Consider the following 18,976-nt stretch of genomic DNA (forward strand, 5'->3'; position numbering starts at 1 on the left):
GTATATACCTGAAACAGCTACATTAGTGCATCCTAATTTTTTTAGTATTAATATTTTAATAGTCATTTAGAAAAACATTTTTGGGGGGAGGTCACCTCTCAATAAATACTGTATCATTTTGGAAAATCTAACCACTCATTTTTACTCAATACTTTTACTTTTAATACTTAAGTACATTTTATGTCAGAAATTTACTTTTAATACTTAAGTACAAAAAATATCAGACAGATACTTTAAGAATTTTACTCAAGTAATATACTTAGACTTTAACTTTTACCAAAGTAATTTTATGGTAAGATACTTGTACTTTTACTCAAGTATCACTTTGTGGTACTTTATACAAGACTGACAACAATAATGACACATTTACTGTCAGTAGTTGCAGTTTTTAATTTTCACATATTTTTATGGTATAATGAAAGACAATGGAGCACTTGCTTCCTAATTTTCAGCCTTGAAAGACCTCTAAGTCCTTAATGGGGGGTCCGATTTAAAACAACCTTAGCTAAAGTTCGGTTAGCTATGGGCTAACTAGATTTTACAATCTAAAATATTTTTAATAGCTTTCACTAACATGAAACTGACGTTTCGGAATGTTTATAATTGTTTAATAAAGCCAATTAAAAGTCAAATAAAGTTGAGATAAATATTCGAAACATACCTTGTTCTATAATCAAACGGAGAGTATCACAAAACAACCGGCTGACTGGAGTAAATAAACTGTTGCTACGGGCAACTGCCGCTGTTACGTCATCAGACGGCGCCGGAAAAAGTTTTTCTTAAACTTTATAATAATACCACAGATTTACCGTGCAATGTACGTTTGAAAATCTAATATAAACAATAAAGACTGAGCTAACAGCTTGTTTGATGACAAAATCCATTACTAAAGAAGAAATCAAAACACATGGTAAAAAAAAGCATTTAAATAAATGTATACATAATTTCAAAGGATAAAAATTCAATATCTAAAAATATTCAGATTCTAATGTGACTGTTTTTCCTTCCATAGTGTCTGGTTTCCTATTGGCTATTGTTTGAAGTTACTCAGTCTTGCAGATTTTACTTTGATGTAATTTAAAGCTTTTTTTATTTTAAAAATAATTTAAATACAAAAAAGGGCTTAGTTTTCAAAAATTTACTTCTGTGAATACTCTTTGGCTACAATTATACAGGTGTTAGAGTTCTTTCTCTGCGTCTTTCAGAACTATTCTATATTTGACACCCTCATATATACAGTAGGTGCTTGTGTGTCAACTTCCAAAATCCAGATCTGAGGTATGCTCAAAAAGGTTTTTGTGTAGGTTCATTAAAAACAAAACACACAACACTTAATGAGACTTCTTTAATATTTTGTTACAGTACATTAGTTCTGTGTCATTTAATCAAAAACAGTGACAATCTTACCTAATAAAATAACTTAAGCCAACATCCATCAAAACATCGTTTGTCAAAGTTCAGAACAGAGATATTTCAAATCTATAGAAGAAAAAAAAAAAAAGAAATGTCAAGACAAAAGCACAAGCTATACAGTAAGCAGCATACAGTTCAGTTCAGACAATCATTTTAAGGCACTTGCTGAACACAAAAAGGTTGATAAAATATATTATTTTGATAACACATGGATGCATTAAACAGTGCAATATTACTTGAAGGTGTCTGTGACACCAGGATCAACATTTAAAGGAAATTTCTGTAGAGTCAGAAATTCAATAAGCCTAAAGCCATCAGTTCCTCACAAGTGATGCAATTTAGTTATGTCTTCATGTTCTCAAGAAACCACTGGCCTTTAATAAAATACAGAGACAACAAAACAAACTAAAAATGTCACACAGCTTTCCACACCAGCCCATTTCAAATACAACATTATTATTGTTTTTTTTTTTCAAAGCATAAAAAGATCCAGTGTAAACTTTACAACAGTATGTTCAGGTTCAGGACGGCAGGTAAAGAGAATCACCACACGACTAAGATCCATCACCTTCTTCCTGATGGATTCTGTTTTCAGCCAGTAAAACCCTTAGACGTATTAAAATAAAGGTCTTTGGCACTGCCAGGTGTTTTTAAGGCTACATCAGTTACAGATGAAGTGACCATCAGAGAGAACATACACTACTCATCACTGGTCAAGAATGGATTGGTTCTGTCTATTCTCTGCCATCTCCCCTTCTATACAGCTGGCAGCTGCAGATCAGTCTGTGAACATTTGCAAGGGAGTCCACAAAATGTCTTGAATCGTTTGTGGAAGTTCTCAAGATCATCGTGTGAGTTTCAAAACTTGCCATTTTGTCACTTGAATTTTAGACATGTTCATAAAAGATTAGTGGAACCCATTTTCTCTCAAAGTTGTCACAGATCATCATAAGTACTGCAGAACTGTCTCGAGAGTGCAAGACTCCACTGTCCAGGTCAAAAACTACACTTGCTAGCTTTATTGCAAAAGTAAATCAAGTCATAGACATGGAGGCAGTTATCATGGTGGGTACAAAGGTTGGGTGGAGGTGGGCATCGAAATAATGTGAATGCAGAATATGGTTTGGGAAGTCGTGCCCATGGTTTTACAGATGTAATTTAGCCTAAGGCTGGTGCAATGCATCAAATGTTTTTACATTTGTGTTTTAGTTGCGTGCTGTCCTGATTAAATCAAATGAATTGACGTTGAAAATAAGCTGACTTTCAAAGATTGTCCAATGGCTGGCTGGTCGTAAACACTCAGAAATCAATGCCACCGAAACTGTTTTCACCAGCTAGTCTTCAACAATCAGCCCAATAAAATACCATGTTTACAAAGCTCTGGATACTTTCTGACTATAATGACCGTAGACTGACTGTGTGAAGACCTGGAACCATGCAGTGACTGAACTTCATTTTAAGCAGAGGCAAGCAGGGCTAAGTCAGTAACAAAGGCATTTCCTGTCCAGGCTCTTGTTCACATTTTAACTAAATATCTCAGTTTATTTTGTTTATTTTATGCAAGCAGTGCTGCTGATTCTTCAATTTCAACTGTGAAAATCTTTACATAAAAACTGATTTAATCTTGATGCCAAATAAACACAATGGTCAAAGAGTCTTGGTCATTACCTGGTCCCATTTTCTAATTTAAATTTGTGGCTGTCAAGTCAAGTTGATTGGAGGGGTTTGATCTACAAAAGGAGGCAGTCCTATAAAAAATATTTTCCTTCATCACTGAGCAGATTACTTGCTTGAGATCTGACAACATTGTTTACTGTGCATCTTTTCATCATCTCTGAGTTATTTCTCACCAGCCAAACATTCATAACACAGTAAAACAAAAAGTAGAATACTTGGTGGTTCATCCTAAAGAGCAACAGTAAATTAAAATGGAACTGACTGAAGTGACAGAAATAGCTGCACCACTTCACTGGAGAAGTCAGAGATGAAGAAAGGTGCAAACAGCTTCTTTAGCTGCTTGTTTAGATGGATTTAAAGAAAAAAGCTTGTTTGAGGAATTGAACAGCTTGATTTAAGTTAAATGACCTCTGAAAGATTAGTTTTTAAAATCTTTGCTCGCTGTGGTTTTGTCAAGTCCATTGATCCTCTCGGGAAGCAAGCCTTCCTCGATTGCTACCCTGGACTCATGAACCTAAAAGAGAGAATCAGATTTTACTGGTTAAATATCAGAACATTTCATCGTTATTTAACACAAGTTAAAACGCAGAAGCAGAGTGTAAAAATGAATCTTCAACATTTTATACAAACACCTCTCTCAGCACTTAGTTAAACTATTTGTGTTCTGTGATCCTGACCAGTTTCTCAGTTCTGAAAGTCTCACCATGCTGGACTTTGAACCTTTCCAACACTGTTTCTTTGGGTTTGTTCAGCCTTTCTGTTGTACATTTGGGCTTACTGTCCTGCCTAGTTTGGTCCAAGCTTCAGTTCTCAGACAGATGGCCTCGGATTTGACTCTAGAAGCCGTTGGTCTACAGAGGAGTTCATGGTCGACTCAATGACTGCAGAGTTAATACTGTTGGTATGAGGTGCTTGTGTTGATATGCTGTTTGGTTTTGTTCAACTCTGATGATGTGCATGTGACCAAACATCTCTATTTTAGTCTTGTCCAAACATACGAGGATTTGTTTGGATGAAACTTGGCATGGGATGAGGATCAGCACCTCCAAATCTGAGTCCATGGTCTTCAGTCAGAAAAGGGTGGACTGCTTCCTCTGGGTTGGGGATGAAGTTCTGCCTCAAGTGGAGGAGTTCAAATATTTTGGGGTTTTGTTCGTGAGTGAGGGAAGAATGGAGCGTGAGATTGAAAGACGAATCGATGCAGCTTCTGTTTTGTGGACTCTGTACAGGTCTGTTTTGGTTCAGAGGGAGCTGAGCTGTAAGGCAAAGCTCTCTGTTTACCAGTCAGTCTACGTTCCTACCCTCATATGAACATGAACTTTGGGTAGTGACTGAAAGGACAAGATCACAGATACCAGCAGTCAAAATGAGTTTTCTCTGCAGGGTGTCTGGGCTCTCCCTTAGAGATAGGCTGAGAAATTCAGTTCTCCAGGAGACTCAGAATAGAGCCGCTGCTCCTCCACGTCCAGAGGAGCCAGCTGAGGTTCATCTGGTAAGGACGCCTCCCTAGGGAGGTGCTTCAGACATGTCCAACTGGGAAGAGACCCAGAGGAAGACCCAGGACACGCTGGAAAGACTATAGCTGCGTTTCCATTGCAAATGTGCGCAAAACTTTGTAGATATTCCGTTCATGTCAAAAAACACAGTTTCGCAACTGCAGTGTTTCCATTAAAGGGGACTTATTATGCAAAATTCACTTTTTAAAGGTTTTTTTTACTCAACTTTGGGTACGTACTTCTGAACAAAACAGTCTTAGGACCAAAAAATGCACCCAGGGGCATATTTACTGTAAGTAAATGTATTTTTAATGTAAATTGAATGAACATGGTCTGGATAGCCCACAGACATACCATAACAATTTCTAGGACCCATAATTGGTCTCCTTTAAGTAGGAAATGCTATTGAAGTCATGCGTGAATATGTTTGTTCTCATGATAAGTCATTACAAAATGGCAGCAACTGATGTAAACACACAGCATGTTGCTAGCACGACACTAGCGCTCATCATCAGAGGAGACGTCAGCGTCTTTTATCGAGGCTTTCCAGAGACAAGTCCCTACTTGGGAGCGGCTACGTATGCTGTGTTTTGGGAAATTGTAGTCGATGAGTTTATTACTTTATACTACTTCTGTGATATTACTACTACTTCTACTTCCTGTTATCTTCTTCGTCATTGTCTTTTTCACCAGTAGAAACAGCCGGTTGTTGATCACGTGACTCCTGTGATGCGAAAAAGGTGTTTTCATTGCAGTTTTGCAAAAAACACCAATTTCGATACGGCCGAAAAACCACCTCATCCTAGCGCAAAAACATTTTGTCGAAAAACTTTTTTTCCCCCGAAATTGACGTGTTTCCATTGAGCAAATTTATTTTTGAAATTCTAATTTGTGCATTTTAATGGTCAATGGAAACACAACTACTGTCTCTCTTAGGAACACCTTGAAGTCCTCCCAGAAGAGCTGGAAGAGGTGGCTGGGGAAAGTGAGGTCTGGACCTCCCAATAAGCAGAAGATCATGGATAAATGGGAAACAAACATTTTCCTCTGAAACACTTCAAAACAAGTCATACTTATTTAGTCATTTTATATTTTCCCTGTAAAGACCTTTAAGGTTGAACCTGCTAAATGAGGTCTGTAGATAAGATTCTGATGCAGTCTTAAAAAATATATGAAACAGTAATTTTGCTTTTTCTAGGCCTGGATAATATGGAAAATATCAAACAGTATTAAAAAAATCATCTGTTTTTCCATACTCTTTTCCCCATTTCATTTTATAAAAGATTAAAATCCAGAACTCTGGGAAACGTTCTGGCAAGAACAGTGTTTTATAAATGAAGAAAAAGTGAACATTATAGTGACTGTCCATTTTTACATAATGATAAAAGTGATGATGTGGTCCTGTTGGCTTCATCGGAACGAGATCTGCAGCTCTCGCTGGAGCGGTTCGCGGCCGAGTGCGAAGCGGCCGGGATGAGGCTCAGTGCCTCCAAATCCGAGGCCATGGTCTTGAGCCGGAAAAGGGCAGAGTGCCTTCTCCAGGTCAGGGGGGTCGCCCTGTCTCAAGTGGAGGAGTTTAAGTATCTGGGGATCTTGTTCACGAATGGGGGAAGAACGGAGCGGGAGATCGACAGGCGGATTGGCGCAGCGTCTGCTGTAAAGCGGGCGCTGTACCGGTCCGTCGTGGTGAAGAGAGAGCTGAGTCAGAAARCCAAGCTCTCGATTTACCGGTCGATCTACGTTCCTACCCTCATCTATGGTCATGAGCTTTGGGTCATGACCGAAAGAACGAGGTCCCGGATACAAGCGGCCGAAATGGGTTTCCTCCGCAGGGTGGCTGGRCTCTCCCTTAGAGATAGGGTGAGAAGCTCGGTCATCCAGGAGGGACTCAGAGTAGAGCCGCTGCTCCTCCACGTCGAGAGGAGCCAGTTGAGGTGGCTCGGGCATCTGGTAAGGATGCCTCCTGGACGCGTCCCATCGGGAGGAGGCCCCGAGGAAGACCCAGGACACGCTGGAGGGACTATGTCTCTCGGCTGGCCTGGGAACGCCTTGGAGTTCCCCCGGAGGAGCTGGAAGAAGTGGCTGGGGAGAGGGAGGTCTGGGCCTCCCTTCTGAAGCTGCTGCCCCCGTGACCCGACCCCGGATAGGTGGAAGAAAATGGATGAATGGATGGATGGATAAAAGTGATGATTGTATGGAAAAAATGGATATAATCCATAATGTTCACTTTTTTATTTACCTCATCAGCAAGTTTTAGACATTAGATTCTTGGTTTTTAACTGAATACCTACAGATGTATAAATATATTGTAATAAGTTTCATTAGTGGCTGTGTCACAAGTAATAAAACGACTGTTAGCAATTTAGTCTTACACGGTCTGACCTCAGGATAAACCTGCTGAGGGGTCCACTCCTGAAAGGACTGGTAGCCTTCCTAAATGATTTCCTAAGAGACCAGTTATAACAAGATGGTTGGAGGGTATAATATATGTTTGCTTACAACTCACCGTAAATGGTTGACTGATTCCAATGATGCTCTGCAGAGAGTTACAGTAGTAGCACAGCACACACTCTCCTCCTCTCACAGGGATATCCTCTTTACTAACAAACACCTACAGAAACAGACAACAAAAATCTCCTGCAGGTTCTTTTGATGAGTGCAAACTGTAATTTACGTCACTGAGCCACTACCTGTATCCACTCCTCGTTGAAAGCCACCTCGTCATCTTTCACCCATGTATATGTGATGTAGTCAGAGAAGCTGCTGAATCCAACCTGAATTTCAGAAACATTAAAAGTGAAGCCGAGGCTGAGACAGACCATTTAAAGAGCTGATGGTAAACATTCAACCTTATAGAGTCCAATCCAGTCCCAGTTACTGGAGGGGAACGGCTGGAGAGGACTGTAGAGAACCATGGCGTCAATATCTGAGCTCCAGTCACCATCTGCCTGCAGACGCACCAGAGGAGTGTCGAACATCTTCCTCAGCTGGAAGGACATCGAAATCATGTCAGGTCATATATGGAAACTTAGGACAAACGCTGGAACTCATTTGCAATTGATTCTCAAATTTTCTCAAGGCTGTGATTTATGAACAGCCAGAGGACGCATAGACAGACGGGCTGTGTCTCAATTCATGGGCTGGATCCTCATGAGCATGTAGCCCAGCTGGGCCACATGAGTCCCACCCCCCCCCAGTCCAGGTAGGCTGCATTAAACTGCTGTTAAATAAGACGGTCTAGCCTTCGCGCTCCCCCGTTACCATAATGATCGGTTTTATATCAGACTTAAAATGCATTAAATGTGTATTCACGTCTTTTCACTGAAAGAATAATTCAGTTAAAATGTTACACATAAATAAATAAAAACATAAAGTTGGGCGATAAATGGATTTAATCGATTAATTCAAATTTTCCATTTATAAAGATTTAATTTTGTGAAAATCTGGATTTTTTTCCCTCTTTGGGGCTTCTGTAGTTCAGAGGTCACCCCACCTGTCCCTCAAGATGCTTGGTACATGACAGGACCGTATGGCAGCTAGCAAAGAGGATCTGCTTCCATAAAAGGCACTGTTTCTTCAGTTTTCTGGAACCAGTTAGGTTTTGCAACCTCAGACTTGGAGCAACAAACACGTCATCTGTTTGAAGGCTCTTGCTACAAAAAGCAGGAGTACAACAGATTTATTTCAACACCTGAAACAGAGGCACTCTGTTAAGTGGGAAACAAAATCAATTAAAATCAAAAAACAAATTTGGGATGAAAAAAATCAAATTATTTTTTTTTGGGCCGTATCACCCAGCCATATAAAAACACAATAATAATTTGGGTTTAGCTCCAGTATCAGCACTTTTATCTGCATTTTATTAAACATCTTATTGCAGCATAAATTTCATTAACTAAGTTGCAGTGGTGGGCACAGTTCCCCTAAAGCACTAATAGGGGAACTAATTTCCTGATTAGTGCTTTAGGGCCTTTGTTAATTTTAAAATGTATTAGTGGATTAGCACTTGCTAAATTTATAGGCTAAATTTAGAAGCACTAACTGAGGTCTATAAATATTATTGATCAACATTAATGCTGAGGGTGAAAACTGTCACATTTTGTTCAAATGTGTGTCACTGATCCACCAGGTGACAATATATGAACCCAAATACAGCTGAGGAACGTCAGTGATAAGAATTAATAGAGCAACATGTGACTCATGTTTGTTGAGGAATATTCATGGGTTGGCTGGGTTATTTTAGTGCTTTAGAATTAGGGGACTTAAATATTTGAGTTAGTGTTTTAAGGCTAGTGGAACTCATTTTTAGATTAGTGCTGCCCACCACTGCCAAGTTGCTAAACTTACATTTAAAAGCAAATTTTTTGTTCTGTGATGAATTTCTAATCTAAGCCGACTTGGCAAAACAAAAAAACTCCATCTTTGTTTCTCTGTTGAGTTTGCTGTCGGCGCATTGAATTCTGGGATACCCTCAGCCGGGGAGGATGCTCTGATGCATCCTTGGTTTTCAAGATTTTGTAGGCTGCATGAGGAGGAGTCTTCATATTGGGACAGTACTCGGCGTGGGGCAGTGACATATGCTGCTGACAAATGCGCACTCATGAGGATGCAGCCCATGAATTGAGACACAGCCAGACTGTGCAGCCAATTTGTAGAAGTGTTTTATAAAAAGAGCCTTGTGTCTGAATGGACAGAAGGGGTCCACATACACAAACACTGATTCACAATCTGTTCAGGAGAGAATGAGGGAGTGTGTGAATCAAAGGCTCTGGCTCACTTATTTGTCCTATTAGATCTGAATTACAAAAAAAGAGTTTGGGAACAAGACATTTCCTTATGAGGAATCTTTTGTTTTTTAGTGCAAGTTGTCTTCATGTCTAGAGAAGCAATGATTAACTCTACAAAAAAAAGTCACAGAATCACTCTGAACTCTCGCACACTGCATATGTGTCAAAGAGATAATGTTACAGAGGAATGGGTGATCATGTTTCCACACATAGTGATTAGCCTTTTCACCATTAGTGTGAAGACACCAATAACAGGTTTGTGGTCACTGATGTTGTATTCCATGTTGCTGGTGTACAAGTCCTGTCTGAGCTTCAGAGGGTACTCCTCATCCTGCGCTTTAATCGTCTTTTCATGTAGTCCCACTGAGGTCTCCTCCTGTTTGTCAGAGGGCAGCACACGCCACAGAATCCTGTCGGTCCAGGCAGGTTTCCGCTTCTTACTGCTGAACACGTCATAACAGAAGAAACAACACAGAAACCATCATTAGTTCACTTTGTAAAATGTTCAGACGTAACTCTCCTGCATGTGAGACAATGGAACAAGTATAAACTAGGGATGCACAATATATCAGCATTAACATCGGTATCAATCTGATGAGTAAAACTGGGCCGATATTGATTTCCCAGTTTTTAGCTTTGTGTTTCTGTTTTGGGAGAGGAGATGGAGAGGAATTTTTGCCTGTATGCTGCATGTGTCAGTCCTTCACAATCAAAAGTCATCTAATCTTCCAGCTGCAAGCCTTAAAGGGATCCATGATTAGTTGTAACATTAGACTTTATTTGATAAACATTCATTTTAACTATAAAATAAATGCTGTAAAAAGACTGTAGGATGTTTAGTTTTTATAATTTTTAAAAGTATATTTTAACACGGACTGAACCATTTTATTTACACACAAAGCATTCTGGGTAAATGATGACATGGATAGGTCCTCGGTGTGAGCGAACTATATCCACCCTGAAGGTTAATCTTGGACAATATCTGATGATCGACTCTTTTAAATGAAACCAGAGAGCGTTGACAGAGAGGAGAAGGTAGAAATGACTCAGCCTGGAACTGAAAATATGGATGGAGGACAACAGAGCTGCTTCATGGAAGAAGAACCTCAGATTAGCCTGTTAGCCTTCKAGCTAATACATATAAGGCAACAGGACTATTCAACTAAATGGCTCCGGGGGCCACAGTTACTGCAGGCCAACAGTTCAGGGGCCGAACATCCAGCAATTAAAGTCATTATGTAAATAAGCCAAGTATTACAAAGATCTGTTACCTTAGAAATAGTTTATTTTGCTGTATTTAATCATGAATACAACATACAGAACCCTATAAAAGTAGTGTTATTTAAACAATATCAAAAACAAAAATAACACATTATGCCTCATATTTAACACAAATATTATTTTAACATCTCTGACTTGCCAAATTTTTAAACCAATTTTATTTTCACTTTCATAGTTTTATCTTCAACTGCTTGAAATTTTAACTGTCTTAAGTGTTTATAGAAATAGTTTTTACCAGCTTCTATCCAAGATTCTGACATTTCTGTCGATCCCAAACATATCTATGTCTAACTAAAATAACTTATAGTAATTAAAGTAGAAAACTGGGGGTTTGTGCTTAAGAAATGAATGAACGAATTGGCGGGCCAAACTTTGGTCACTCGCGGGCCGGATGTGGCCCGCAGGCTGTCAGTTGAATAGCCCTGCAATATAGCGTTGACGCTAAAGCTAACAGGCTAAGCTGAGGTTCTTCTTCCATGAAGCAGCTCTGTTGTCCTCCATCCATATTTTCAGTTCCAGGCTGAGTCATTTCTACCTTCTCCTCTCTGTCAACGCTCTCTGGTTTCATTTAAAAGAGTCGATCATCAGATATTGTCCAAGATTAACCTTCAGGGTGGATATAGCTCGCTAGCAGCCTCGCACCGAGGACCTATCCACGTCATCAATTACCCAGAATGCTTTGTGTGTAAATAAAATGGCTCCGTCCGTGTTAAAATATATTTTATACATCCTGCAGCATTTTTACAGTCTTTATTTTACAGTTAAAATGTAGCTCTATCAAATAAAGTCTAATGTTACAACTAATCAGGGATCACTTTAAACCTGTTATTTTCAACACAACAAGTGAAAAATGTCTAGCTTTAATAAAAGCGTGACTGACCTAATGAATGAAAATTCCAAAAGTATGAATCCAGAATAACAAGATTTAGAGAAATGATTGTCCAAAACATCGCAGGCTCATAAAAACAGAAAAAGTTTAGACTGCTAATAATATTTTAGTAACACTTTGGAAGCACGACTAAGGTTACATACATATTACCAGCAGGTAGAGCATATCCAACCATTAAGCTGTTGTTAGGTGAATCAAACAAAGGATTTTATTAAAGATGATGCAAGTATTGTTTTTTTAAACTCTTACTTATAGTCAAACCATGTCTTGTGGAGCCTGTGAAGTTAAAAAGAGGTGAAGGCAAAATAAATACAAAAGAGTTCTTTTAATCACTGTTTAAAAGCATTGTTCAGATCAATACGATGGTTTCTTGTTTCTGGATACAGTTACCTGCTATCATAAGTATCTGACTTCAGGTCAAACTTGTATGTGGGCTGGAAGTTCAGTGGTCCTTCTTCAAACTCCTGCAGCAGCTCTTCTTTTTTCTTCAACATGATCAACTGAAAACAACAACATGATTTGTGTCTGTGTGTTGGTGGGGGGGCAGACAGACACTGAAAGCCTGTGAAAGGACTGAACCTGATCGTTGCTCCACAGCAGGTTGTAGGTTTGATTGTTGATGCAGGAGCGAACAAAGTGCATGCCGTGGTCCTGTATTCTGAAGTTCAGATCTCCAAACCAGAACACCAGCCTGGACACAAACATGGAGGGAAATAGAAGGAGTGAATGTGTTGTTTTACTTTAAAGTGGCTGTGACATCAAATTTTTATAATAAATATTAATTTGTCTTTGGAACGATAACATTGAAAAAATATTGTAAAAAAGATTTCACACTGCTGCGATGAACAGTTGTTGAGATATTCACATGTGAAGAAACAGGAAGTGATGTCAAAGGGGAATGTCTGAATGTAAACAGAGCGTTGTTAAAATAACTAACAACACAGACTGTAGAGAAGAATCTGGTGTTTCTTTAGATTATTTTAATCACTATCATAGAGAGATGAAAAAAAGTCATAGTTCAAAAAATATTGTTTAAATAAACAAAAACAGGGAGTTTTCTTTCTCAGAGTTCCCCTTTCATGTCACTTCCTGTTTCACTTCCACTGAGCCAAATTCAAAAGAAAATGTGCCAATAATGTAACATAATGGGTCAAATCATGTGTATTATGATGCCAAGTGTCTTAAATATAAATATATTTTCTTTGACTTTTTGTATTTCATGGATATGAGTGTCACAGGCACTTCAAACAAAATTGTATTTTCCAGGCAGGTCCAATAGAGTTATTTTCTCATTTAACTTGGAACAAAACTTTATTTGAAACATTTGGTTAAATCAGAGTTTTTCAGGTAACAATGAAGCAAGAAGGGAGTACTTATTCTGCTACTGTTCAAGCTGTTATTAGAAGAATCAGATCTAATTGATAGATCATAACAAACTGAATTTCGTTTTATGATAAATTCATAGTTCCAATTTTTTTTATTAATTCACTTTAGTTATTTATTAGACCTCAACAGCTTGAGGCTAAACCCATTATTTACAGGACTTTTCATTTTATAATTAAAGATATCCACAACAAAAATTAACACAAAAGCTTTAGAAACAATATTTTGGATTTGGGTTAAAGTGATTACTCTAAACCAGGGGTCTTCAATCAGTAGCTCATGAGCTCATTTAAAGTAGCTCTTCAGTGCTTATTAAAAATTAGGAGAAGCAAAACTTAATTTGTCACTGGCCAAACAAAAGTTCATTTAATTCCAATCAATCAATCTATAGATGTCCCTTCCCCTTGGTTGTCAATCAGACAGTTTAGGGCTCTTTGTGGTGGTTTCATGTGAATTGAAGACAAAGTTTTTTTTGTACAAAACAAGCTTATTCCAATGGTTTAAGTTTAAAATTAAATGTTGCAAAAAGTAGCTCTCCGACAATTTCATTTTTTGAAAATAGCTCTTACGGGAAAAAGGTTGGACACTCCTGCTCTAAACAGAAGTGGTGTTCTGTTGTTGGTATTCTGCACTAGACACAGTTTATCCATAACCAAGACCATGTTTGAACATAACACGGCACCACTGGTTGCAGATTAATTGACTTTGTAGTTATGTCACCTGATCTGCAGCCGTATGTTTTGGACACTCAGGCGAAGAAAGTAGCTGAGCTCAGGGTTCCCACACCTGGGTCAACATCAAATTCAAGGACCTTTCAAGGACTTTCCAGTACCAATTTCCTCAAATTAAAGAACCACGTACAATGGCAATTATCTATTGCTACCACAGAATGTTATCAATAAACAGGTTTAATACCATGTAAATTCAATGAAAAACTGAACAACATAGAAGTTGTTGAGTCAGAAACAATGACGTCAGTTTACCATAATCCTGAGTTACCCACCGCAGCATATGTACATTTTTTTAATTTAATTTTATAATTTATTTTTTTAAAAGATGATGAAAATCAGTCATGTGAATAGAGAATTTCAATCCCCAAAAAACATTCAAGGACTTTCAAAGACAAGTGTAATTTTTGGCTGTTTTCACAAACTTTCCAGGGCCTTGAAATATGTTTTTTCAAATTCACAAACTTTCAAGGATTTCAAGGGCCCGTGGGAACCCTGTGAGCTGTCAACTAAACACCGAACGGTAGTGAATGATACCTTTGTGACCTCTACCATAATACTGGATTCATCTTTTTCCCAGTGTTTACTCTGTCTACTCAAATATGGTCATGGTGACTGAATTATGGACATCCTTGAAGTGGTCCTTCCTCTTTTCCTGGGCATCACCAAAGTAGGAAAGAGTCTATCCTCTACAGAAATTGGGTTTCAGTTTTCCTAAGTGTGTACATGTTATCCCAACTGTATGTAGTTGGTATCAACAACCCACCACACAACCTCCGGTTCCTTGTCCGCCAGAGAAGTGTCCCATGTCTCTAAAATTAGTCTACGCTGCCAGAAGTTGGCATGGCCAGGGATGCTCTAGCTGACTCTTTACCCAACGTTGATGGTGGGTCCATGTAGAGGTGACTTCCTGTCATGGCTCAGCTTGGCCACCAGGCACTTGCCTGCACACCTTCTCCCAGGCACGGCTTAAAATAAGTGTCCCAGTGTCCCAAGTCCAGGCATCGTATTCTGACAAGATGGATGTTTATCCATCAAGGGTTTTGAATCGTTCGTGGCTTGACCATTGCCCTCAGACTAATTTGCCATGGAGAACCAACTGTCACCCAAAGTTACAATGAAGAGATAGATTTCCTCTCCAAGTCTTTAAAGAAGTGTAAGGGAGGACAAACTGTGTAGATTTGACATTCTGTCTGGAATTCTCACTAAACAACTTTATCATGGGCAATGCCAGGGATTCAGTCAGACCAGGGTGACATTTTACACAGAACAGTTGCTAGAGAAATGAGTAATGCAGGTAGAGGGGGTCACTTTATAGTGCAGTAATGCACACTTCCTTACCTGTGGTCAATTATTCTTGGAGCCTTCTTACAATCAAACATCTGTGTATCCACAATGTACTCAAACTCATCCACTCTCTCTGTGGCGTATTTCATATGAGCAGCCAAGTGGCAGTTGAGGAAGCAGAGCATGTGGCCATAAAAAGACAGACGAACAGACACACCACCTTTGTTACCCTGAAAGACAAACAGGAAGAGATCAAAATCAATAAACCTTTGTGTTTTTCAGCAGTCACATCATTAATCAATACAAGGGAACACCAAGGCACTACCAGCACCAGCCTTCACTGATACGGTGGTATGTTTTGGATCATGGGCAGTTCCTTTCTTCTCCATACTCTACTCTTCTCACCACTGGTACACTTTGATCTGTGTCTCATCTGTCCATAGGATGTTGTTCCAAAATATTAAATGCTTTTTAAAGGGGAAACATCATGTAAAATCGAGTTTTTTTTTAGATTTATATCATGTTATAACCCTATCCCCATAAAAACATACCCAGAGTCTTGCTTTGACTTATTCATGCATAGTTGTGAAATCCTGTAATGTCCCATGGTAGCTATTCAGGAGAACAAAAACAGCCGCTTGGTCCTAGAACAACCTCTTCCGTGCAGCTCCTCCTCTGGGCTGTGTCTCCAAGCTGAGCAAAATGCCTTTGAGGAAATGTATTTCTGGATGCCAAAGTGACTACACTCGTTTTAAGCTTCCCATGGATGATACAGTTCTTAATGGTTGGACTTCAATTTTTAAAGAACCCTCCTCTGAAAAAAATAAGTTATATTTGTGCGAGCCACTCTATAGATGATAGCTTTCTGAACAAAAAGGAATTTACTAGTGGACTAATAACAAGATTATCACTAACAGATGATGCAATTCCAACACTCAGAAGTACACAAACACTGTTGTCGTCCGCACAGGTAAAAGTTTAGATTAGCACTACTCAATTTTAAATTTAGAAAGCACAAATCCGCATATTATTTGAAAAATTAGTAAAACTCCTAAAGCACAAATGAGAAATTTAGGTCCACAATTAGCGTTTTTGCACTTTAGGGGACTAGTGCCCATCACAATCAGTTTATAAAGTAATAAAAAGTAAAGTACAGCTGAGATTCCTTTGTTTTCTCTCTTGCCAAACCTGACTTTAAGCTCAAACTATTTTCTAAGTTGGACTTGGAAGCAGCAGGTAAATAAGAGCAACACCACAGCTGAGACTAAAGCTGGAAACATACTTCCTCTGAACTGGTGACGTTTGCACAGGTTGTCGCAGTTTCATGACGAAAATTACATCACCAGGCTTCGCAGAGTCGACTCGACCACCGCTTTTGGTACAACCCACCGGCAGAACTTTTTACCCCCCTCCCGTGATGACGGTAATGTGTGATTGGTCTGAAGTTCGTGGGCGTTTGTTTGTGCTGAAACTAAAAGCGCTCGGACACAAAAGAAAAAAAAAAAAAAAAAGACATGCTCCTAGAGCAGACTGTTGAAGCAGAGTTTTATAAAGATAGTCAAACCGGGAAAAACTCATGGCATGTTTGTTTGTGCTGAAAGCGCTAACGCTGCATTTACTTCAACCACTCGGTAAAAAAAAGGAAAGAAAAAAAAACGACTCGCTCCCAGAGCCGACTGTTACCAGGAAGCAGAGTTTTATAAAGATAGTCATACCATGAAAAACTCATGAATGGGGATTAAACAGACATTGTGCACGGAGGAATCTCACTGATAAAAACTGTGGAGCTAAACCAGGACAGATGTGGATAAATACGTCGGGTGAGTGACAAGTCTGACTTTTTTTCTGCATTGTCAGCTGTTGCGGGGAGAAACTCCATGCAGTATGATGTAGCGGGAGGGGGGTTTCCTGAGCGCGGCGCGGGGTGTCTCAGGGACTATGAAAGGTGTGTGCGAAAACAACTGCAGAAAAACCACGTGACTACGCGTCGACCCGTCAGCGTCGGAGGGAGTATGTTTCCAGCTTTAAGCTCTTCTGAAACAGTTGGAAACTGTGTGGATGTCCTGAGAGAAACTTTTATTACTCTGCCATTTTTCAACTTGTGACAGTATCTGGACTCAGATGAAACATTGTGAGCAGTGCATGGACTTAAGTTATAAGTAAAGGTAGGACATAATAACTTTGTTTTAATGAAATGTGCATCAAATGGGCTGCAGTTTGTGTAAAGAACACTGATATGAGATATGAGACATAATTCATTAACTTCTGCCAGTCATGGTGAATGAGTTGTTCTGTAGGTTCGTATATTTGTAAATCTGATTCTGATGAAATGAGTGACTCACCATCCATGAACATCACCATCCATGAACCTCACCATCCATGAACATCACCATCCATGAACCTCACCATCCATGAACCTCACCATCCATGAACCTCACCATCTGTGAACCTCATCATCCATGAACCTCACCATCCATGAACCTCATCATCCATGAACCTCACCATCCATGAACCTCACTGCACAACACTGCTCTGTAGGTTTAGACTGCTGGAGCACAAACTGAGCACATTTCCTCACTCTGCTGCTGTCTTTAGTCTCTCTCCTCTACATGTTTGTTGTAATTACTTCTATCAATAACATGTTTTCTTTGTCTCTCTTCTAGAAGAATATACACCTGGACCAGTTCTTCTGTTTGCCTGTGTCTCTTTCCTGTCCTCCAACCCAGCCGGTCAAGGCCGATGGCCACCTGTCCTGAGCCTGGTTCTGCTGGAGGTTTCTTCTTGTTAAAAGGGAGTTTTTCCTCTCCACTGTCACCAATGTGCTGCTCAGGATGGGAGACTGTGACAAATTGAAGATTCAACACAATCTGCTGGCTTCTTTAGATTGGCTGTTTTTTGTGTACACTGCCCTGAGATGATGCCTATTGTGACTTGGCGCTGTATAAATAAGCTGAATTGAATTGAATCTTGAGGTGAAACTCTCTGTATTCATGCTGGCTAAGTCTTCTCTTGACTGCTGATTTCTGTGTGATGCTGAAAAAAGCAGCAGGATAAATTTGGAAGTGTTTTGAGCCATATTATTTGCTCATATTTAAACAAATGCTTCTGAATAGTGCTGTCCCGACTAGTCGACGTCAYCGGTTACGTCGGCTGCATAAATACGTCGACACGCACAACATATCGTCGACAAGTCGTTTTACGTGAATACGTCGAAAGAGGAGAAGGCAAAGAAAATGGCAACACCCGGTCCGAGCAGTCCACGTGAAGAAGACCCCGATGACAGAGTTCAGCCAAGGAAACGTCCAAAGACGTCGAAAGTGTGGAAGTATTTTAAGTTGAAAGAAAAGGTCGTGGTTGGTTGTTCACTCTGCAAAATGGAGTTAGCCTAGCATAGTAGCACTACCGCAATGAACGAACACCTGAAGCGCAAACATCCTGGTGTTCTGCTCGAAGATGAAGGCAGGAGGAAAAGTGCAGAATCGTAAGTCCTGTTATATTGCTTTTTGGCATTAACATAATATATTAAGAATAATAACGTTGGCAGCAACAGTCTCTGTGGTACTTTCTGATTGTTAGTGTCGACGTTGTCCTCGTCAGAGAAACTGAAACTTACACACTTCAGGCAGAAATGTTTTTACATGCAGTGGGCAGTGTTGCTTTCAAAAAAACAAACAAAAAAAAACATTAAATTGTTTCTTTTCCTCCACTTTCTCCTTGTTTACCGAGGAGTTTGCCATTAAAATCTTGACAACACCGTGATTTATACATCGTTTTATGCCTAAGATTTCCATAAATTATTTTTTAATGGCTGTAAACAGTATTTTCTCATTTATGGATTGATATCGAATTGATAAAAGGGAGATCCAAAATCCTTTCCATAAAAATATTTGCCTCTAAGGTGTTAACAAACAGAAGCAAGAATTTTGAACCTGTTTTTATCCAGATATTGTTTTTTATGTAAACTACTTACATAAACTACTACTTAATGTAGCCACTAGGCGGTTTTGTAAAGGTATCTCAAGCTGAGATATATGC

At 39.3% G+C, this 18,976-nt stretch overlaps 2 protein-coding genes across 5 annotated transcripts in view; both read right to left on the reverse strand.

The window, feature by feature from the left end:
* The window catches only part of tekt1 (tektin 1), a 12,334-nt gene extending 11,591 nt beyond the window's left edge, over window positions 1-743 (reverse strand). Inside the window, exon 1 of the mRNA XM_014023671.1 lies at window positions 662-743. The gene's annotated coding sequence lies outside the window, so the exon portion shown is untranslated. The remainder of the gene's footprint in view (window positions 1-661) is intronic.
* A 588-nt stretch (window positions 744-1,331) lies between these two features.
* Window positions 1,332-18,976, reverse strand: part of inpp5ka (inositol polyphosphate-5-phosphatase Ka) — a 30,038-nt gene continuing 12,393 nt past the window's right edge. For 3 of the 4 annotated variants that reach the window (XM_014023674.1, XM_014023675.1, XM_014023676.1), the window contains exons 6-14: window positions 14,996-15,171; window positions 12,123-12,234; window positions 11,934-12,043; window positions 11,793-11,819; window positions 9,603-9,816; window positions 7,436-7,573; window positions 7,277-7,360; window positions 7,093-7,197; window positions 1,332-3,604 (exon numbers count right to left, since the gene is read on the reverse strand). In XM_014023674.1, coding sequence (XP_013879128.1) covers window positions 3,509-3,604; window positions 7,093-7,197; window positions 7,277-7,360; window positions 7,436-7,573; window positions 9,603-9,816; window positions 11,793-11,819; window positions 11,934-12,043; window positions 12,123-12,234; window positions 14,996-15,171 — 1,062 coding nt within the window. In that variant the 3' untranslated portion in view covers window positions 1,332-3,508. The remainder of the gene's footprint in view (window positions 3,605-7,092; window positions 7,198-7,276; window positions 7,361-7,435; window positions 7,574-9,602; window positions 9,817-11,792; window positions 11,820-11,933; window positions 12,044-12,122; window positions 12,235-14,995; window positions 15,172-18,976) is intronic. The other variant, XM_014023672.1, reaches the window with a different exon arrangement.

The sequence above is a fragment of the Austrofundulus limnaeus genome, unplaced genomic scaffold, assembly GCF_001266775.1.
Source record: "Austrofundulus limnaeus strain Quisiro unplaced genomic scaffold, Austrofundulus_limnaeus-1.0 Scaffold385, whole genome shotgun sequence".
Lineage (NCBI taxonomy): Eukaryota > Metazoa > Chordata > Actinopteri > Cyprinodontiformes > Rivulidae > Austrofundulus > Austrofundulus limnaeus.